The 23,161-nt window shown below is 42.2% G+C and overlaps 1 protein-coding gene across 3 annotated transcripts in view; it reads left to right on the forward strand.

Moving 5' to 3' along the window:
* mettl22 (methyltransferase 22, Kin17 lysine) overlaps positions 1 to 23,161 on the forward strand; it is a 188,672-nt gene that overhangs the window by 130,437 nt on the left and 35,074 nt on the right. For 2 of the 3 annotated variants that reach the window (XM_078558699.1, XM_078558700.1), the window contains 5 exons: positions 6,518 to 6,624; positions 8,090 to 8,237; positions 9,903 to 10,271; positions 21,666 to 21,706; positions 21,800 to 21,944. In XM_078558699.1, the coding sequence (XP_078414825.1) occupies positions 8,132 to 8,237; positions 9,903 to 10,271; positions 21,666 to 21,706; positions 21,800 to 21,944 (661 nt within the window). In that variant the 5' untranslated portion in view covers positions 6,518 to 6,624; positions 8,090 to 8,131. Of the gene's footprint in view, positions 1 to 5,890; positions 5,937 to 6,517; positions 6,625 to 8,089; positions 8,238 to 9,902; positions 10,272 to 21,665; positions 21,707 to 21,799; positions 21,945 to 23,161 lie in introns of those variants that run through there. The other variant, XM_078558701.1, reaches the window with a different exon arrangement.

The raw sequence follows: 23,161 nt of genomic DNA on the forward strand, positions 1-23,161 counted from the left end.
TCTCACCAGTTCACTAACTGTCAGGCGCCTCTCTCCAGCCCAGTAAAGTTGCCTATGATTTTGCTGGATATCTTTGGTTTTGAAAAACAAAGAAATAAGATAAATACATGGCTAAAGTAGCATGTAATACCTGTTACAATGCTACTTCTTTAGCTTTCTGGAAAATTAGTATTGTGGAACTTGATCCACTAAATAGTCCCTCAAATCCCAGAATACCTTGCAATAAGAGCATAAATACACTCATTCAATCACTGCAGACTCAGTAGCCTTGATCATACATTGTGTGTTTCACATTTTTGTTGTCATAAAGTAGAATCTCCTGCAATGGGAAATAAGTGCATGATATGCTGTTATGTAATAACTGATACCTTTTAAAATCCCTGCTATTCTGTTAGCTAGCTCTGTAATAAATTGTAATTCATTTACAAGTCTGCACCTGCTCTCTAACTTCATCTGTTAGGTTGCCTTTGTTTTTAAATCTTGCACCACTGCTGGGGTTTGCACATTCCTTGAGACCCAAATAGATCTGTCCATTTAGCACTTCGATCCTTACTTATATGGCAATAAACTGGTGTTTGAGCATCAATTCTATTGGCTAACAGTATACCAATGAGCAATCAGTGAGTACCCCTGGGCATTGTCTGCTGACTGAGAATATGCATTCCCATAAATAAGGGACCCAAAAGGTTGGTGGATTTATCTCAGCTATCAATGTTGACTTGGAAACAACTAAATTCAGGTGTTAGCCCTTGATTGTTTCCAATGTAATTTTGCTGAAAAGTTCTTTAATTTGGTAAGGAAGAGGATTTCTAGTTCTTCTTATGTCTGACTGGTTATTCACTGTAGCAAAGACCCCACCCCACCTCGGAATAGTGTAAATTACGAGTGCTCAAATTACCTGCACAAGTAAAAATCTGAAGCTATACACTACAGAAACAGTGCTTTAAATTGATCTGAAAATGTACTGTATTTTGTACAAAATATTGTACTTTATAATGCATTTCAATTATTTAACTTATAGAGACTATAGTGATAATTTAGATGGTCAATGTTCTTTCACACTGAATATCCGAAAGTAATTTGTGCAATGCCTCATTCATTGAACTTTGCCTACCGTGTTAAAGTTGTAACAACTGATGTGAAGCTGGCTGATAAATGATGATGCCTAGGTGTAATACTGGTGTGTCATGATTACTTCAAATTTGCATTGTGCAGAAACAGAACAGCGTTACCTTTTTAAATAGAATTTTTGCAACAGTTGGGGTTTTAGTCAGGGGTTGTGGATATGAAGTCCTCACACTCTACCTCCACACCACCTCCATCCCCAAAAAAAGTTTAGAATCAATAGTTTTGCACCTAGCTGTTAGAAAGCAGCGTTGCTCCTTCGCAATTCTTGACATGAAGCCCTGACTCCGACAAAAAATTCTTGCAGCCCCAAATTTTTACAAAACTTTTAGCCAAGAAAGAAGCATGTGATTAATTCATTAAAGCTTATATTGTTGAGCAGTGTTGGGTATTTTATCCCAATTTTCATCCCCACTCTCATGAAAATGCTGAATACTGCTGGATGGGTTCCAAAGACACTAGCAGTCTTCTGGTGCCTCAGTGTGCATCCATACAATATTCAAGCATCGGGGGGAGCTTCAAAGCCAAGCATAATCCTATCCTCACAAGGATATTCACGCACATGCATTTTCCCATTTTCGCACAGTGGTAAGTAGTAATTGGAAAGATTCTGTAGCTCTCAGCAGGTAATGGGTGCTAAAATAAAACAATAAACTGAGACTGAAAAGTACCAGACTGTAGGCTTCAACTTTATGCCAACTTCATCTATGTATAGTTTCTGTACCAGTGTGACATTCTATTCGTGACTTGTGAAGTATTATGTACAAAATAGAATTTATTTGATTCATTCTGCTGTGCTTACTTGCAAACAAGCGGAACTTGATTTTTTTATAATGTGGTTTTGTTCAGAATAATATGCCTGAGCGGATAGCAGGATATGGAGCCACTACTGTAACCAAGTGATAAACTGTTCCTTCATTTGTGCCATTGCTGTATCCAATGATGAATCAATGTATGTTTATTTTCTTTCGGGAGGGGAGGATGAAGAATGTTGCCCTAAATAATAGGAACTCTCGTGGCAATAAGAAGTCTCATCACAGTAACATACTGAGAATGAGATGCTGAAAGGATGGGAGAGACTAGATCTACAGGGCACAGTTTAAAAATAAGGGGCTCCCATTTGAGATGGAGATTAGGAGAATTTTTTTCCCTAAGAAGGTTGTTAGTCTGTGGAATTCTCTTTCCCAGAGAGCAGAGGGGGAAGGGTCAATGAATAATTTTAAGGCTGAGTTAGACAGATTATTGATTGACAAGGAAGTCAAAGGTTATCGAAGAAATCCAAAAGTTCACATACATGCTACGCACAAGTTGGCCCCTTTACATTATCACATATGCGCAGCTGTGCAAAAAAATTTTAGGGCCTGCACACTTAAACAAATCGCCTACACACTGCCAAAAATAAACGAGTGGGTAGGTTGCTAGCAAGCCACCCAGTTTCATCAAATCAGGGCAACTAGGGATGGAAAATGGTCTTGTCAATGCCACCCAGGTCCTGAAGATGAATTTTAAAATCTTTAAAATCACCTTAAGTGTCAAATTTTGCTTTTTAACACCCCATGAAGTACTTTGGGGTGTTTTATTCTGTTAAAGGTGCTATAAATATGCAAGTTGTTATTGTTGTTTCTGATCTTCCCATCAGATTGTAGTTCCCCACTGCTACCATGATTGTAGAAAAAGAAAACAATTGAAAATGAAGTTGGCTTTATCTATGCCAATCAATAGAAGCACTGGAAACTAGTCATCGATCATGTACTCTGTAGTTTGGAGATGTAAAGTTACACGATTAGGGTGATGTGTGATTAGGTCACAGTGAGTATGAGCCATAAATAGACATTGCGATAAGGGATTTGCTGCAGCCATCTTACTTTCTATTGTTAGTATTCACAAAGTTTACTGCTGTGATCCCATTTGTTTTTGTTTCAACAATTTTGGCTACGTCACTTTTTCCTCCTACTTCCAAGTTTCCTTTAAATCACATTTGGCTCGTTTGCTCCAATGGATATAAATCTTGGATGCAGCCCCCAATTCTGTAACAGACAGAATGTATCTGTCTCCTACTGCCAATAATCAATATGCTTTCTATTGAAAGAGGTGTTTCTTTTCTTACCCTTGGAGCATGTATTCCAAATAAATAATTAAGCAGCAAGCTTTCACGAGTTTAAAATAAAAGTTATTTATTATCATGCACTTACCCCAAATAAGTACAATATCACACATTCAGGCCCAGATTTTCATCCCTGGGTCAGGTTCACAGAGTCGAGTGATTTCCTGCCTCGGCGAACCCGACCTTTAAAACTAGCCACCTTCAGGACGGATGTTTGGTTGGGTTGGGGTCAGCTGAAATATGAGTCGGGGCAGGTGACCATGGAATGAGTGAGGAGGATGCTGGGTGTGGAGGCGGGCTGAACAAGAGGGAAAGACATGCTTAAGCTCATCCTCACCAACCTGCCTGTTGCAGATGCATCTGTCCATGACAATATCGGTAGGAGTGAGCACCGCACAGTCCTCATGGAGATGAAGTTCCATCTTCAAAATGAGAATAGCCCCCATCGTGCTGTGTGGCATTACCACAGTGCTAAACGAGATTGATTCGAGCAATGCAAGGCTGGGCATCCATGAGGCACTGTGGATCATCAACAGCAGCAGAATTGTATACAACCACAATCTGTAACCTCCTGGCCCAGCATATCCCCCATTCTCCCATTACCACCAAGCCAGGGATCAACCCTGGTTCAATGAAGAGTGCAAGAGGACATGCCAGGAGCAGCACCAGTGTCAACCTGGTGAAGCTACAACTCAGGATGACTTGCATGCCAAACACATCAGTGCAAAAGACAAGGCTGAAGCATTTGCAACAATCTTCAGCCAGAAATGCCGAGTGGATGATCCATCTCGGCCTCCTCCGGAGGTCCCCAGCATCATAGATGCCAGTCTTCAACCAATTCAATTCACTCCACATGATGTCAAGAAACAGCTGATACTGGATACTGCAAAGGCTATGGGCCCTGACAACATTCCGGCAATATTACTGAAGACTTGTGCTCCAGAACTTGCCATGCCCCTAGCCAAACTGTTCCAGTACAGCTACAACACTGGCATCTATCCAGCAATGTGAAAAATTGTCCAGGTATGTCCTGTACACAAAAAGCAGGGCAAATCCAACCTGGCCAATTACTGCCCCATCAGTATACATTCAATCATCAGTAAAGTGATGGAAGGGGTCATCAACAGTGCTATCAGGCGGCACCTGCTTAGCAATAACCTGCTCACTGACGCTCAGTTTAGGTTCCGCCAGGATCACTCAGCTCCTGACTTCATTATAACCTTGGTTCAAACATGGACGAAAGAGCTGAGCTCCAGAGGTGAGAAGAGAGTGACTGCCCTTGACCTCAAGGCAGCATTTGACAGAGTGTGGCATCAAGGAACCTTAACAAAACTGGAGTCAATGGGAATCAGGGGGAAAACTCTCCACTGTTTGGAATCATACCTAGCACAAAGGAAGATGGTTGTGGTTGTTAGAGCTCAATCATCTCAGCTCCAGGGCATCACTGCAGGAGTTCCTCAGGCTAGTGTCCTAGGCCCAAACATCTTCAACTGCTTCATCAATGACCTTCCGTCCATCATAAGGTCAGAAGTGGGGGATGTTCGCTTATGATTGGACAATGTTCAGCACCACTTGCGACTCCTCAGATACTGAAGCAGTCCATGTCCAAATGCCGCAAGACCTGGACAATATCCAGGTTTGGGCTGACAAGTGGCAAGTAACATTCGTGCCAGGCAAGGACCATCTCCAATAAGAGACAATCTAACCATCGCCCCTTGACGTTTAATGGCATTACCATCGCTGAATCCCCCACTTTCAACATCCTGGGCATTACCACTAACCAGAAGCTGAACTGGACTAGCCATATAAATCCTGTGGCCACAAGAACAGGTCAGAGGCTGGGAATCCTGTGGTGATTAACTCACCTCTTGACTCAGGAGTATAATGGAATATTCTCCACTTGCCTGGATGAGTGCAACTCCAACAACACTCAAGAAACTCAACACCATCCAGAACAAAGCAGCCCGCTTGATTGGTACCCCATCCATAAACATTCACTCCCTCCACCACCAATGCATAGTAGCAGCAATGTGTACCATCTACAAGATGCATTGCAGAAACTTACCAAGGATTTTTAGACAGCACCTTCCAAACCCACCACCACTACTACCACCTAGAAGGACAAGGACAGCAGATACATGGGGACACCACAATCTGGAAGTTCCTCTCCGAGCCACTCACCATCCTGACTTGGAAATATATCGCCGTTCCTTCACTGTCACTGGGTCAAAATCCTGGAACTCCCTCCCTAACAATATGTGCTGCAGCGGTTCCACAAGACGGCTCACCACAACCTTCTGGAGGGCAATTAGGGGTGGGCAATGCTGGCCTAGCCCCCCGAAGCCCACATCCCATGAATTATTTTTTTTTTTAAAAAAGACTACAAAAAGACGGGAAACAAGAAATGCTCCATCACATTTCCCTTTCCCCTTAAAGTTTTGGGGGAAGACTGTCCAGCTGTATTTTTAATAGAATGATATCTCCCTTTATAAATTGATTTCCGGGGCTCTTTCTCCAGTTGTTCAGCTCGAGCTGCGATAGGAACCAGAGTGCGTGGGTCCAGTTGCCCGGGGGTGGTGGGGGGGGGAAGATTAGGATGACGGAGCGCTGGGGGATGGGATGGGATGGGGGAGGGGACGGGAGTTCAGTAACCAAGCGGGTGAGGGCGGGGGTCGCGCGCGTGCGCGCTTTGAGTCGGGCTGGATCGGTGAGAGTTTCAATGTCCCGGACACACACGAGTCGCTGTCCCATCCTCTCAGGTGTTGGTTAAAATGGCCGCGGTGCCTCACAGCTCCAGACCCAACCCCAGCCCCTGTCTCCCTCTCAGGTCAACATCCAGGGGGAGGAGGCTGCTGGCGCTAAACCAACACAACATGGAGTTACTGGACACTTCAGCATTTATCACAGGGATCCCAGCAATGCCCTGGGTACCGTTGGCGCCTTCAGTTAATCCCCCGCCTAGACTGCAAATGCAGCAACAGCTATATCTGTGCTGCGCCAGCAGGTTGCTGCTTAAATCTTAAATGCTTAAAATCACCCAGGGCAATGCCTTATTATTGTAGACAAATTGCGGCACAATTCATTCACAGCCACCAGGATCGCCAGCCCTGGTTGGACATGGTCCTGGAGGTTTCATCTGCAATCAACTTCCCGACCCCGCCCCCTCCGTCAAACAGCCTTGTCACCCTATCCCCAACGTTTTAGCAAGTAATAAACACAAAATCCTCAACAACAAAAAGGTCAGAAAAACGCATAACTTTAAAATCTGATTGTGATTTTTCTCCCTAGTTGCTGGCAGCAGTGTCGACGACATTAATGATGGATTTCTGGAGTCTCGATGGCAATCTTAGAGAGTGACAACCCTACTCACCGCCTCGATTGGAATCACAGCCTATGTAAGCACTACTCTTGACAAGTTGTAAAAATACCTGAGGCCTGGTCTGTAAATGCAATTATGAGGAGACCAGCAGGTGGACTCAGAGCACCTAGATAAAAGCAAAAAAACTGCGGATGCTGGAAATCCAAAACAAAAACAAAAATACCTGGAAAAACTCAGCAGGTCTGGCAGCATCTGCGGAGAGGAACACAGTTAACGTTTCAAGTCTGTACGACTCTTCAACAGAAGGTGCCAGACCTGTTGAGTTTTTCCAGGTATTTTTGTTTTTGACTCAGAGCACCTGTTGTGTAGCCTGGCTTGCCCTGCATCATTTAGCTCATCCTTTTTCGAAAAGTACAGATATGCAGGCTCTCAGTCCCATTGTGGCACTGTTATGACTAGGGGAAGAAAATTATTTTGCCAAAACAATAGCTAAATGGCTCCTATTTGCTTAACTTATAAAAGAGTTATGGAATAGGCCGAAAATTGTACAAAGAATCTTAAATGATCTGCATGTGGTCAGTATCCAATGACCTGGAACACCAGTTTTATACTAAGGGAGAGGGTGTAGGTCAATAATGCACACACAAACATTAGGAAATTGTGTGGATGATTAATGATGTAAACTGTGCAGCATGAAATTGAAATGAAGCTTTCACCAATATCAAGTGGGAGCTAACCGGACCCATCAGTTCTCCAACCAGAAATGTATGCTATGCACTAAATGGACAGGTGTCTTTTGTTACGGATTCCCAATCCTCTTTCGTATTGGTTATGCCCAAAAAAACTGCAAATGATCAGAAGATCTAAGCTTGTGCACTTCAGAGTTTTCACAGCCACCCTGTACAAGGAGCAAAGTGGTTGCTCACCTGATGACTGGTGGAAATGGCAACTATTGGAAAGTTTAAAAGAACTGCATATGCAGTTGATTTCTTGGCATTCCTTTGGTGTTATTACACTTCAGGAAGCAGTTTTGCAATATAGGAAGTGTTGCGAATTAGATTTTAGCAGGCATGATAATGAATTATACCTTAAACTAGCAATTCAAATTAACTGTTGTCAATATTTTTGAATGGAAGGATTGAAACATTAAATAAAAAGTAGCATTTAATTTCTTTACCCATTATTAAATTAACAGTTAAATTTTGTGCTATCTGACTTTATTATTAAAGCCTCAAGTACAAAACACCAGTGAAGCCCACTCCTTGATTGGTTAAAGAAAAATAGTTAAACCTGGGACTGGTTCATCCAATGTTAAAATATGCCTCTGGACGTGTAAGCTGCTGAAAGTATTCAATGTGTTTCTCACCTGTTGCTTAGTAAATTTAATTATAACTTAATTGTAACCTTAGGAAAATAATGCTTTTAGCAGAACTATTTTCAAAATATTGACTGGATATTTGGTGTTTATTTGTCATAAAATTAATTTTTGTTTTTTAGATTGTTATTATATTGTATACATTATATTATTTCTGTATTTGCAGTATTTTGCCACTCTGCCATGCTGGTTCAGACAGAGGGAATGCATGGATTCCATCAGATTTAGGAGTGATACAGTGCTTTCTGATGTCCACATGTACACACCAAACATTAGGCACCTAATGGTGAGACTGAATGCAGTCGGACAACCAGGTACCGTCTGAGAATAATGTTCCATCATATTTTCCATTGCACTTGCATTTGACTGTTCTCATTACTTCTGGAATTTTATTGAGGCAGATGAAACAAATAGAAGATACCCCAATAAGAAAGGTAAAAAAGAAATTTCCAAAGATGATTTCCTCCTCTTCCGTCTGTTTCTAGTTAGAGACAATTTCTTTAACTAGAAAATGATAATAGATTTGTGTGACGATTTTGGTTTTTACTGCTAGATGTACATCAGGTTACAATGTCATTGATCACTTCCATAAGTTGACCTTCATACCCCATACAAGTGTTTGGGGTATGAAGGTATCTGCACAATATCTAGGTAAATGTAGTGCAACCCAATGATCAAATAGAGAGTCCTTGTCATTGTATTCTGATTTACTGGAGTATATCACATTCCACTATTGATTTTCTCTTGGCAGTTGGATGGTTATTAATTTAGACTAAGGCTCAAGTAATAAACCAGGAGACACACTTACCAATATTTGGTATAAACAGTATATTCACATCAGCTACAATGTTTAACAAACTCTTTAATGCCAAGCCAAAAAGGCTGTTTTTCCTGTACCAACTTTAAACAGAACATTGATCTTTGAAATACTGGGTTTACTTCTTACATCAAAGCTAGATCTACCTCGTTGTCTCTTCTGGCTTTAAACTCACTGACAGCCAAGTTCAAATCTGCTCATGAAAGTTCCTGGCCGTTGAGCTGTCCATCAAAAGAATATTTGGGCCTGTGCTTCTCAGAGGCTTGGACCAGGTCTTCGCCACAGTCACGTTTGCCAATCAAAACCATTCTCCTGGGATGCCAGTAAACTAGGATGTTTGAAATTGAATGACATATTTTGATTCATTGACTTATATCAAATTGTCTGAATTAGCCAATAAGTGAAAAACTGTGTCAATGGAAGGAAGTTCTGTAATCAAGGACATCAAATTAGACAGTTGGTTTAAAAAAAGGGGAAAATGCGAATTTTTTTTCTGCAGTGAATTGGTCTGATCTAGAATGCATTGCCTGAAAGAGTGGTGGAAGCAATAATTTTCAAAAGGCAATTGAATATACTTAAACAGGGCTTTGAGGAGAGAGCAGGACTGTGGGACTAACTGGATAGCTCTTTCAAAGAGTGGAATGGGCTGAATGGCCTCCTGTTCTATATAATTCTATGGGTTCCTAACTTGGTGCTATGACAGATCATAACCTGCCTGTACTCGGCCGAGGTGTCAAGCTGACCAAGAACATAATTATATCTAAATAAAGGTGTTAAGAAAAGTTTCTAAAGTATAATGCATCTGAAGCGATTCCTTGTTCACCCCAGACTAATTTTTAAAAATTCTGTAACTGGTAAAAACTGTGGCCAGCAATAGATAGATATAGATATAACAATATAATCCAAATATTCCAACAGACAGAACTGTTTTTGTCACCACTCTCATATGACAAGATTATTAAAATATTTTTTTATCAATTTAAGGAATTGAACTTGCATTTTTTCATCATTTCAGCAACTTTTGTAATCCGTGTGACATTGATGCAACAGATATATCATTGGTGGTGTTGCAAAAATGTACATTAATGCTTTGGAATTAGTGAGAAGTTGCACATTAACTATTTAAAGCCACCATAAATTATTTTTTTAATTCATTCTGCAGTTTTTGTGTCAAAGTTCAAAATCCTACGGAATATTAATGCCTGCAGCAAAGATGATTTAGGGGACCTGAGCAACGAAGAAAACAGAGTACACGTTGATGTAGATCATGCTTTAACTGGTCAGGTTGGTTGCAGCAATACTGTTGCAAATGAAAAGAAAGTTGACAAGAAAAAAAACACAGCACACGCTGAAATACTGCTAGATGACGACGGAGATCTGGACGTTACTCGGAGACCTATTGACTACCTTAATTCTTGTGAAAAAAATCTATGGAGAGAGAAAGTGTACCCCACAATCATAAGTAAAGGAGAAGAGTTTTCCTGTGAGGAGTATGATGAGGACTGCAGTATTTGCAATGAGATCAGAATAGGTAAGTCAATAAAAATGCTCATATGCTGTGTGTATCATGTGACAGAACAGATTACATTTTTGAATTCTCAGAACTGCTACATGCAAATAAAATGGGTGGACTTTGTCTTGTGAACCTAGTTAAGTCAAATTTTCAAATGATTTGTAACCGATTATGTAAAATCATTGTCCTGCTTATGGTCTACAATCTAGTAGGGCAGACTGTGGTGCCTTTACCCTGGTTAGACCACATGTAGACTACTGTGAGCAGTTCTGGGCGCCACACCTTAGGAAGAACATACTGGCCTTGGAGGGTGTACAGTGTAGATTTACCAAAATGATACCTGGACTCCCAAGCGTTAAATTACAAGGAGAGATTACACAAGCTATGTTTGTATTCCCTGAAATTTAGAAGGTATGGGGTGATTTGATGATGTTTTCAAGATATTAAGGGAACAGATATGGTGGCTGGTGTCATAGTATTTCCACTACTATGATGGGTCTAGGACTGCGGGATGGCATAGTCTTAAAAATTAGAACCTGACCCTTTAGGATTAAACTTAGGAAGCATTTCTATATACAAATGGTGATAGAAGTTTGGAACTCTTCCACAAATGGCAAATGATGCCAGGTTAGTTGTTTATTTTAAATCTGAGTTTAATAGATTTTTATTAGCCAAAGCTATTAATGAATATAAGATAAAGATGAGTGTATGGAATTAGATTGTAGATCAACCATGAACTCATTAAATAGCAGAACAGGCTCGTATGACTAAATGGCCTATTCTTGTTCCTAAATAAAAACAAAAAGCATCTCTGTGTTTAATTGACTGCCACCTCCCTTCAAGAAATGCCTTCCCTGAAGAAGTACTGCTCTGTTCTCCGACAGGATTTCCGCCTGTCTCTTCTGCCCTGTTCACCTTCATTGCTTTCCATTTCTCTCCTGGTGTTTGACAAGGTGTTTACTAAAACCCGCTTTCACAGCCATATTTCCTTTCTCAGTGACTGTCTCCGTCTCCGACTCACCCCACGTGGATTTCAACTGAAATTCCATCCCTCTTGTTTCGAACCCACCCAGGATTACAGGTATCTCCGGGACATAAAACGTTTCTCGGACTGCTGTTCCCGTCGCATTCTGAGATCCACACTCAGTGCCATGCGCCGCCATATGAACACACTCGACCTCTCCCTCCAGCGGCACCGCCGCACCCTTTTTCAAAGCCGCGCGTGCCCCCAGTTTCATTTTATTCTTCGCCTCATCCGTCGCCTCAACGAGAAACTTTTTCTCTTTCTCTCAAGTGCTAAGGAACGCAAGCTCCAACAACTCATTGACACCAACACCCATCTGGGACCCTCCACCCCTGCTTGTCCCTCCGTCCCCACCCCATCTTCCAATCCCAGCCCCAGCCGCGTATTCCCTATACCCCCTGACCTTCCCCTCTCCGATGCTGAACGTTCAGTGCTCAGCAAAGGACTTAGTTTCATACCCTTACGCCCTCATCTCAATGAATTTTGGGCTCGGCATGATGCTGAACTCTTCTTCCGCCGTCTTCGTCTCCGTGCTCACTTCTTTGGGCAGGAGTCCTCTCCCCGTTCAACGGATCCTTTTACCCACCTCCAATATTCTCCCTCCACCTGGACCCCTCCCTCTGGATTCTTACCTTCTCTTGATCTTTTCATTGAGAACTGTCGGCGTGACATTAGCCGTCTCAATTTCTCTGCTCCTCTCACCCATTCTAATCTGTCTCTCTCTGAACTTACTGCACTCCGTTCTCTCAGGTCCAACCCCAACATTGTCATCAAACCCGCTGACAAGGGTGGTGCTGTTGTTGTCTGGCGCACTGACCTCTAACTCGCGGAGGCTGAGCGTCAACTCGCAGACACTTCCTCCTACCTCTCCCTGGACCATGACCCCACCACAGAACATCAAGCCATTGTTTCCAGGACTGTCACTGACCTCATCTCCTCTGGAGATCTTCCTCCCACAGCTTCCAACCTGATAGTCGCCCAACCTCGGACGGCCCGCTTCTACCTCCTACCCAAAATCCACAAACAGAACTGTCCTGGCAGACCGATCGTGTCAGCCTGTTCCTGCCCCACGGAACTCATTTCTCGTTATCTTGACTCCCTTCTCTCTCCCCTTGTCCAGTCCCTTCCCACCTACATCCGTGATTCCTCTGACACCTTACGTCACATCAACAATTTCCAGTTCCCTGGCCCCAACCGCTTCCTCTTCACCATGGATGTCCAATCCCTCTACACCTCCATCCCCCACCAGGATGGTCTGAGGGCCCTTAGCTTCTTCCTTGAACAGAGGCCCGAACAATCCCCATCCACCACTACTCTCCTCCGTCTGGCTGAACTTGTTCTCACACTGAACAATTTCTCCTTTAACTCCTCTCACTTCCTCCAAATAAAAGGTGTGGCTATGGGTACCCGCATGGGCCCCAGCTATGCCTGTCTCTTTATGGGGTATGTGGAACATTCCTTGTTCCAGTCCTACTCCAGCCCCCTCCCACAACTCTTTCTCCGGTACATCGATGATTACTTCGGTGCTGCTTCATGCTCTCTTCGGGACCTGGAAAAATTTATTAATTTTGCTTCCAGTCTCCACCCCTCCATCATTTTCACATGGTCCATCTCTGACACTTCTCTTCCCTTCCTTGACCTCTCTGTCTCAATTTCTGATGATAGACTGTCCACCAATATCCATTACAAGCCTACCGACTCCCACAGCTACCTCGACTACAGCTCCTCACACCCCGCTTCCTGTAAGAACTCCATCCCATTCTCTCAGTTCCTTCGCCTCCGTCGCATCTGTTCTGATGACGCTACCTTCAAAAACAGCTCCTCTGGCATGTCCTCCTTCTTCTTTAACCGAGGTTTTCCACCCACGGTCGTTGACAGGGCCCTCAACCGTGTCCGGCCCATATCCCGCGCATCCGCCCTCACGCCTTCTCCTCCCTCCCAGAAACATGATAGGGTCCCCCTTGTCCTCACTTATCACCCCACCAGCCTCCGCATTCAAAGGATCATCCTCCGCCATTTCCGCCAACTCCAGCATGATGCCACCACCAAACACATCTTCCCTTCACCCCGCCCCCCGGCGGCATTCCATAGGGATCATTCCCTCCAGGACACCCTGGTCCACTCCTCCATCACCCCCTACTCCTCAACCCCCACCTATGGCACCTCCCCATGCCCACGCAGAAGATGCAACACCTGCTTCTTCACTTCCTCTCTCCTCACTGTCCAAGGGCCCAAACACTCCTTTCAAGTAAAGCAGCATTTCACTTGCATTTCCCCTAACTTAGTCTACTGCATTCGTTGCTCCCAATGCGGTCTCCTCTACATTGGAGAGACCAAACGCAAACTGGGCGACCGCTTTGCAGAACACCTGCGGTCTGTCCGCAAGAAAGACCCAAACCTTCCTGTCGCTTGCCATTTTAACACTCCACCCTGCTCTCTTGCCCACATGTCTGTCCTTGGCTTGCTGCATTGTTCCAGTGAAGCCCAACGCAAACTGGAGGAACAGCACCTCACCTTCCGACTAGGCACTTTACAGCCTTCCGGGCTGAATATTGAATTCAACAACTTTAGATCTTAAATTCCCCCTCCCCCCATCCCCACCCCGTTTCTTCCCCCTCCCTTTTTTTTTCAATAATTTATATAGATTCTTCTTTTCCCACCTATTTCCATTATTTTTAAATCTACAACAAATACCTAGTTAGTCTTTCCACCGCACCCCCACTAGAGCTGTACCTTGAGTATCCTGCCATCCATTCTTAATTAGCACTTTTCTTAGATAATATCACCACCTTCAACACCTGTTTGATCCTTTTGTCTGTGACATCTTTTGATTATCTGCTCCTATCACTGCTTGCTTGTCCCCACAACCACCCCACCCTCAACTTCTCTCTCCCCCCCGCCCCCCATCTTATACCAGCTTATATTTCACCCCTCTCCTAACTACACTCAGTTCTGCCGAAGGGTCATGAGGACTCGTAACGTCAACTGATTTCTTCTCCACCGATGCTGCCAGACCTGCTGAGTTTTTCCAGGTAATTCTGTTTTTGTTTATTCTTGTTCCTATGTTTGTTTGTTCAGCTTTTATACTGATGTTCAGATTTTATAAAAGTTCAACTGCAGAGCTGTTGTACATCTTACAATCTTACAATCATTTGACTGAGATGAGGAAAGATTTCTTCACTCAGAGGGTGGTCAACCTGTGGAATTCTCTACCACAGAAGGCTGTGGAGGCTGGGTCACTGAGTATATTCAAGAAAGAAATTGATTAATTTTGGATATTAGGGGCATCAAGGGCTATGGAGAGAGAGCAGGAATATGGCGTTGAGATAGAGGATCAGCCATGATCGTATTGAATGGCGGAGCAGGCTCGAAGGGCTGAATGGCCTACCCCTGCTCCTAGTTTCTACGTTTAGAATTATTTGGGCCAAAAATATGAAGCCCTCTGACATACTACCATTATAAATTCGGCACAAAGGCTGAAAATTAGCCAGAAGTATGGATGAAAAAAGAAATAAAGTACAATGAATAGGACAAATTTAATCATGATTTTCTGAACTGTGTTGCTTTATTTACTTTAGAAATTAGACATTTTAGTTATTGCGGGGGGAGAAATGACAACTTTGAGTAAGATTTTGAATGATTTGTGAAGAAGAGACAATACAGCACCATGTGGTGGTATGACAGAACAAAGACAACCGTTCAAATTAACATTAGAAATCCTACTAAAACACTGTCTACTACATTACATATTAACACACTAGTCAGAGATAGATTATTTTATAAGGACAGAAGCATCATATAATGTAACACACGCAATTTTGTTCCTAAAATGTGGGATTAGAGTATAAGAATAAAGAAGTCTTACTACAGTTGTAGAGGGTTTTGTTGAGACCACATTGTGTGCAGTTTTGGTCTTCACGCTTATTAAAGGATATACTTGCATTGGAGGCGGTACACTGAAAGTTTACTAAATTTGTCCCTAGGATGAGGGGGTTGTCTATGATGAGAGGCTCAGTAAATTGGGTTTATATTCTCTGAAGTTTAGAAAAATGGGATATGATTTCATTGAAACCTACAAAATTCTGAAGGAGCTTGATAGGTTGGACACTGAGAGATTGTTTCTGCTGGTCAGAGAATCTAAAAAACAGGGGCATAGTCTCAAGATAAGGTGCTGATCATTTAGGACTGAGATGAAGAAAAATTACTTCACTCAAAGGATGGTGAATCTTTGGAATTCTCTACCCTAGAGGGTTGTGGATACTCCATTGTTTAGTATATTTAAGGCTGGGATAGACAGATTTTTGGTCTCTCGGAATTAAGGGATATGGGGAGCGGGTGGGAAAATGGAGTTGAAGCCCAAGATCAGCCATGATCGTACTGAATGGTGGAGCAGGCTCGACTGGCCATTTGGAATGCTCCTGCCACTGTTTCTTGTGTTCTTTTGTTGCTTTAAGTTGGCCTGGTTTTATTATTGTGCATTTTTGTGACCAATGCTCAGGTCAGACTGACTTTCCTTTTCTAATTGTTTAAGGACATAAATAAATCTATCAATGAACCTGATATGTATATCCCTCTATCTAAGTCTTGCACACGTGCATACTTACTGTCAACTCTTTCTACAATAAACTTTGATGTCTAAATTAATACTGGGAACTGCCTAGGTAAACTTATTATACTGTGATTACACCCTTTCCCCAGCAGATGCAGTGACACCACAGGAGGGAGCTTGCAGCTATAGTGTGGCAAGTTTATGTAGGCAGTTTTCATTACAAATATGGAACTGGACTTTTTTATAAAAATTAAAATTGAATATATAGTTTTAAAGTGGGGACTGAAGTACATCCGTGTATCTGGTCCAATTATCCCCTGCTGTCTTCATGTGGTCTTGACTGCCTCTGTGCCTGCCACGTGAGATCGACTAGTGTTAAGTAAAGAGTTGGAGGTAAAGCAGAGTTCACTGTAATTGTTTAATCAGGTTGTTCGAGGTTGAAAAGTGCTCCTTGATTTCAGCTGTAGATAAGAAGGAGGCACTGTAAATCGTTTGTGTGACTTCTGAACAGACTGGCAGATTGTAATACACTGCTAATGAATTTCCAATGGCATTGCTCTCGACAAGTCAAAGAATGCAGCATTTTACAATGGTGGTAAAAGGCAAGAATGCACCATTGACCCCTGCTAATTTTGCTGCAGTTAGCCCACATTACATATTTCTGGTTCCTGGATTGCTGTTGGGGAGTCTGTGGGTAGGTGATGGTGAGGAGAGAGGGACTACGATGCAAGGTCTACCTTAGCCTAGTATGTATGGTCACCTCTGTGCTGCTTGCTAGACTAAAACTTAACATTTCCAAAAGTAGTCACATTAATGTACACAACTTTGCCATCAATTGCATGTACTTTTTGGCCCTTTAACTTTTAGATGCCCCTCCACACTAATCAACCTGGGCACTTTGGGATACCCAAGCACCCATTGTACCCAGCATTGCAATGGTTCAAATGATGAAAAATACATTGATGAAACTATTTCCATAGTTACAATATACCTCCCCAAGTATGGCGAGACCCATTGTATATTCCCTGCCATTTCTAGCAGATGAGAGCAAGAAACTGATGGAGAGCTCTCTAAGAATTTTCCATCAAATTTGCTCATGTTTCATTGGGGAGCCAGTGTAACTCAAGTATAAAATCTAAGGTAAAGAATTACTTTTCTGTTAAAGTGTAGATATGTGCCACAATGTAAAATTAATCAGTAAACAGTGAGAGAGTTAACTCAAAGGTTTATTGTTTTTCACTAATGTGGACATTAGAACTCTGACTTTGAAATGTGCTATAATGATTTAAGTACCTGCTGATGTTTTCTTGGAGAGTTCTCTTGTTGATTGCAATTTGAAGTATGATACAGAAATTTGCGTTAGATAGTGTGTGATGTTTACCTAAAGTTTGATGATGAGGAAGTGCAGCTACACAAAGGTTTTGTATGTGAATAATAGTGGTGATATCTTGGGGAGTTGGGGGGCTGTGGGAGAGTGGGGGGCGGTGGTGGTTGGAGAACACATTAAGCTCTTGGGTGCTGTGAAATGCAATCATGGAGTGGCAGGTCGAGGATATTACCATAGTGAGAAGGGTGTCAGGGGTTTAAAGAAATGGGAGCAGGATATTACAGTCAGAAAGTATTGAGAAAGAGGAAACCTAGCTTTTGTGATCTACCATAACGGAGTACTTAGAAGCAGAATTGTGTGGCCCTAGACATGGGAATATTGGGGTGCGGAGTTTTTTTGTCATTGACGAAGAACAGCATCCAGATGTATTCAGGTTGGAAGCATTTTGACAGGAAAGGGATGCAGGATTCATCCTGACCCTAGCCCTCTCCCATAAGTTTGAAAACATTTTCAAAGCTGGGTTTACTGTCTTATTTTAAAACAATTAGTGTGCTTACAATGTACTTGCCAACAGTATAAGCACCCCATGTACTTTGAACAAGTTAAGAAATGGCTTTCAGGTGAGTGCCACAATGGATGTTTGTGGCAACTCACGTCACTTCCAAGAAAGTCCTGCGTTCTAAGCCCTGATCCGGAAGCAACTTTAAATTCTTTAAAAACTGGGTTATATCCAGGAACATGCTAGACTGGCCTTTGTCAGGGTACAGTTGAATTGACAGTGGAGAGAGTTTGTCAGCTCTTGGAACAGTAGTAACTGGTGAGTAACAAATAATGAGAGGGCACTGGCTCCCGGTGTTGTTCAAGTGCAAAGAGAGGAATGGTTAGTGGTCAGTTGTGTGAAAAAGGGCCAAACACCAGGAGCTAGGTCTTTGCTACCGAGGTGAGTAGCTCAAGTCAGGAAATTTACCAACTCAGCAGACCCCGCCTCAGTTCAAAGGGCCCCGTTAGATCCAACTTTAGCTCTGTCAGCCCCTGTCAGTGTGAAGTCAGTTGTAGGGAAGCTACTGGAATCTATTATCAAGAAGAGAGTCTGAGCATTTGATTACATATGAGCTGATCAAAGAGAGTCAACATGTAGTGAAGGGCAGGGCATGTCTGACTAATTCAGGAATTTTTTGAGGAGGTCACTAATAAGGTGGTTAGAGGAGTGCCTATGGATGTTGTCTATGTGGACTTCCAGAAGACTTTTAATATAGTTCTGTACAAAAGGTTATTAACAAAAATAAGAACATATGGAATTGGAGACAACTTTTGAACATGCTTTGATTATTAGTAGTGAAAACTCTTCTGGGTTCGAACATAGAAGCTGTAACAGTGGTCTGTAGTGGTGCTCTTCAGCTATTGTTACACTAAGACCATATACAGGATCTCTTCAGCTGAACTGGGGTCTATTTAAAGGGGGGGGGACCTGGGAGAGGGCTGTTTAATAGAATAATCATTGCTTAGAAGAACTTGTTAAATTAGTTCTGTTCTGATGAAATGCTGCTAACTGTTACTTCAACAAGTACAGTGACTGATATTGACATTAACATTGATACAGTTCCGTTCAGTTTCAGGCAGTTGTCAATATGTAGACTAGGCTAGAGACTATTGTTAAGGAAATTGCTTCAGAGTCTTAGACTGATCTTCCATCAAAATACAGCCAGCGATTTGAACAACAGTTTTTGATCTACTGTTTTACAGTTGAAGAAATGGTACCTCATTATTTAAACTGTTACATTTTTCAGCAGTAACTCCCTGAGGGATTCAGTAGCTGTCTCATCTTCATGTGGAAGCCTTGACTCCAGCAACAGCTGTTACAGTATAGCCACAGAACTACATGCCTCAATGTTCTGTGTATTGAATAACCTCTGATCTTATTCACCTCTCTCAGCACCAGGTCACGAATTCGTCGCTGATTTCACAACGTCAACTTTATCAGCCTCTGACTTGAAATCCAGTTTTACCCAAGCGTTGCCTCCTCTCTACTCCCCATTCATTTCAAAGCATAGTTCTCATGATCTAGCATGTAGGCAGACCACCTATGTGGCTTAATTTCCCGTTGCCCATTTGCTTGCCACTCCAAACCTAAGGCCACCCATTCTATTTCTCTTTTTCTCTCCCTTTATCTCTTTTCTCATTACCCCTTCCCTCCAACGTGCCTCTTTTCTTTCTCATCCTTGGGTACTCTACCTTCTCAAATCACAGTTCTTCAATATCTTGTTTATACTCATATTGCCTCCTAAATAACCCTGCAGCTTCCCTCTCTGCCCCTTTGGCATCCACCAAAAGATTCACTGAGGCATTTGCAACTCTTCTAATGAGTAGCAACCCCAGTTGCCCCATTCTATTCTCTTCCCACCCTGTGTGCCTTCCCAGGGCTGATCTTGGAAACCTCCTTCCTGTGTCTTGCATTAACCCCATCTCTGTCCCTTTGGACTCTGTTGGTAGATTAGCTATCACTACTTCTCATCTCCCTGCAGAATGAATGTTCATTTATCAATAAAGCCATGACCTTAATGGGGATGGTCAAATTGACATCATGGTACTGACAGAGACATAGTTGAGGGGTGGTGACACCTTTCCCCTCACTTAAGCTTTCCCATCTGACTATACCTTCCACCACTTGCCCCTCTCAAACAACTGCGTTGGTGGTTTAGGCTTAATCTCTAAATTTTGTATTGGTCTGATTCCCTACCCCTCTGGCAATTTTTCCTCCCTTGAGGATCTCACCATGTTCCACTCTCCAAGCCCCTCATTTAAAATCCCTGTTGTGTACCGCCCATCCAAATATCACTCCAAGTCTCTCACCCCTTCAAGACTGTTGTCATCACCCCTCTCTTCAAAAAACCTACTCTTGACCCCTCTGTACCTGCAAATTACTGCTTCATTTGCCAACTTTATTTTCTCTCCAAAGTTCTTGACTAAGTTGTCGCTTCCCAAATCTGTGACCATCTTTCCTACAATTCAGTGTTTAGATCCCTCCAGTCAGGTTTTCAGCCTGGGCACAGTACTGAAATGGCCCTTGTTGAAGTTACAAATGATATTCTTTGTGACTGTGATAAACTATCCCTTCTCATCTTTTTCAACCTATCTGCAGCCTTCATCACAGATGACTAGGCCATCCTCCTCCGACCTCACTTTTCCATCCTTCATCTGTGGGACTGCACTAATTGCTTTAGTTCATACTTATCTATCTAATTGTAGCCAGAGAATTACCTGCAATGCCTTCGGTTCCCACTCTTGCATTGTTATCTCTGGAGTCCTCCAAGAATTTCTATTTGGCCCCCTTCTATTTTTCATCTACATGCTACCCCTTGGTGATATCATTCAAATGTATGTCGACAACACTCAGCTCTATCTCATTGCCACCTCCTTGGACCTTCCCATTGTTTCTATTTTGTCATACTTCTTGTCCGGTATCCAATATTGGATAAGCAGAAATTTCCTCCAACTAAATATTGGGAAGATTAAAGCTATTGTTTTCAGTCCTTGCCATAAACTCTTCCTTGTCTACAGTTTCTACCCCTAGCAACTATGTGAGCAAGATTGATGTTGTGACCCTGAAATGAGTTTTCAGTTACATATCCACACCATCACCAAGACTGCCTACTCCAACTTTGTTACGTTGATCAGCTTGAACCCTGCCTCAGTTCATCCGCTGCTGAAATCCTCACTTGTTCCTTTGTTAACTCTAACTTTGACTATTCAATACTGTCTTGGCTGGTCTTCCATCTTCCACCCTACATAAACTTGAGCTCATCTAAAATTCTGCTGCCTGTAACTTACCTTGCTTCAAATCTCATTTACCTATCACCCCTGTGTTAACTGACCTTCATTGGCTCCTCGTCTGATAATGCCTCGATTTTATAGTTGTACTTCTTTTCAAATTCCTCATGACCTCACACCTCCCTGTCTCTGCAGCCTCCTTCTGCCCCACAAACCTTCAGGATCTCTGCACTCCTCCAATTCTAGCCTCTTGCACATTCCTGATTTTAATCACATATTGTCCATGAGTTTTCCCGCCCCGGACTTGATCGGGGCAGAGGTGGGAAGGCAGCGGTGTCCCCACCTGCCATCCTCCCACCTGATTAAATGTGCCCCCACCACCAAACTCACTCGGAGGAGGGCATTAAATTCTGCCCCCAGGAAGCATTTTTTCACACAAATGATAATGGAAATGTGCAATTTTCTCCTCCAAAAGACTGTGGGATAGTATGACATTTATTTACATTTTGAAATAGAATGTTTTGACCCACTCAGTGATTCCAATACATAATAGATAAACATAGGAAAAGGCATTATGGTCTCCATCAACATTATAGCTGTCGCATTAAAACTGAAAGTATGATAGGCATTCTTGGTAAAGTTATCTAATGCTAGTCAGATGATGTAATTAGTTATATTTATGTTGTGAATGGCATATGAGGTTCGTCTCATCAAATACAGTGCTGTATTGTTTCCTTTTTACAGAACACACTATGGATACGACATTGGAAGATGTTGGAAAGCAGGTACATATATACATCTTAGAGTTGAAATTAAATATATAATATATATATTATATTCTTTAACAATCATTTTTGATTGCAACCTTCTTGTTGTAGGTATGGCGTGGAGCCTTCCTCCTTGCTGATTACATTTTGAATAATAGCTACCTATTCAGAAGCTGCACAGTGCTGGAGCTGGGAGCAGGCACAGGACTGACCAGCATTGTCATGGCAACTGTTGCTAAGACTATTTTTTGCACAGGTAGGATGTAAACCCGGTTAGATAATAGATTAACATGGACATGTACATATAGAATAACCATGATTAATGTAAGTTTTGAAATTGTACTGTGTGTGCAAATGAGGTGAGAAACTGCTCTCAAATCAGTCTGTATACAGGGTAGTAGATGGTGTTGGAGCAGGATAGATTTTAATATTGTTTTGAGCAGGAGTACGATTTATGGTTAATTGTGTTATGGGTTTTTGCACTTAAATAAAGATGCGTTGAAGCCATAACAAGATTCACTGATAGTGAAGCATGTATTCCAGGGGAATTAATGGGAATTAGGGAAGGACTAATTTTAAGTGTGGCAGAGAGGCAAATGAAGCCGACAGAAATGAGGAAAAATATAAAGCATGATGGAGCTAGAGACAATACTGAACCTATACCTTAAGGAAGAGACAAAGCACTGGTGGATGGCAATTGGAACACAGGCATGGATGGAATAAGTAAACTGGCAGAATACATGAACACAGGGAATAATGGGTGCCTCGAAATTCTGTAAACCAAAGTCAAGTTCTTGTGAACAAAACTGAAAAGTCTTTGGAAAGCAATCAAAAATGTTAATGAAATTTTGACCTTTAGGAGGCTAAAATATAAAAAGAAGGAAGTAATGCTTCAGTTGTAAAGAGCCTTGGTCAGATTATTTGGAGTACTGCGTTGCATTTTGACTCTGCACTTCAGAAAAAGTAAATTAACCTTGGAGGTGTAGCAGAATGATAACGGTGCTTAGAGGGTTAAATTATAAAGATAGATTGCACAGACCTGGCTTTTATTCCTTTGTTTTGGGGGGGTGATCTGATTGAAGTGTTTAAGATGATAAGAGGTTTTGACAGGGTGGCTGCAGAGAAATGATTTCCTCTGATGAGGAAATCTAGATCAATGGGACGTAATCTTAAAAATTAGAACCTGGCCATTCAAGTGCAAAATCAGTAAGCGTTTTTTCCTTATCAAGGGAAGTAGAACTCCTGAACTTGCTCCCAAAAGGCTGCAGTGCTTGTATAATAGCAAGTTGTAAAACCAAGATACATTTTTGTTCAGCGTGGGTAAAAAGAGATATGGAGCAAAGGTAGGTAAATGGAGTTGAGGGGCATGTAAGTCATTATCTAAGTGAATAGTGGAGCATGCGCAAGGGGCTGAATTGCCTACTCCTGTTTCTAATGCTCTTATAAAGGGTAATAACTGGCTCCCTATGTGTT

This window comes from Cetorhinus maximus, chromosome 15, assembly GCF_964194155.1.
Source record: "Cetorhinus maximus chromosome 15, sCetMax3.hap1.1, whole genome shotgun sequence".
NCBI lineage: Eukaryota > Metazoa > Chordata > Chondrichthyes > Lamniformes > Cetorhinidae > Cetorhinus > Cetorhinus maximus.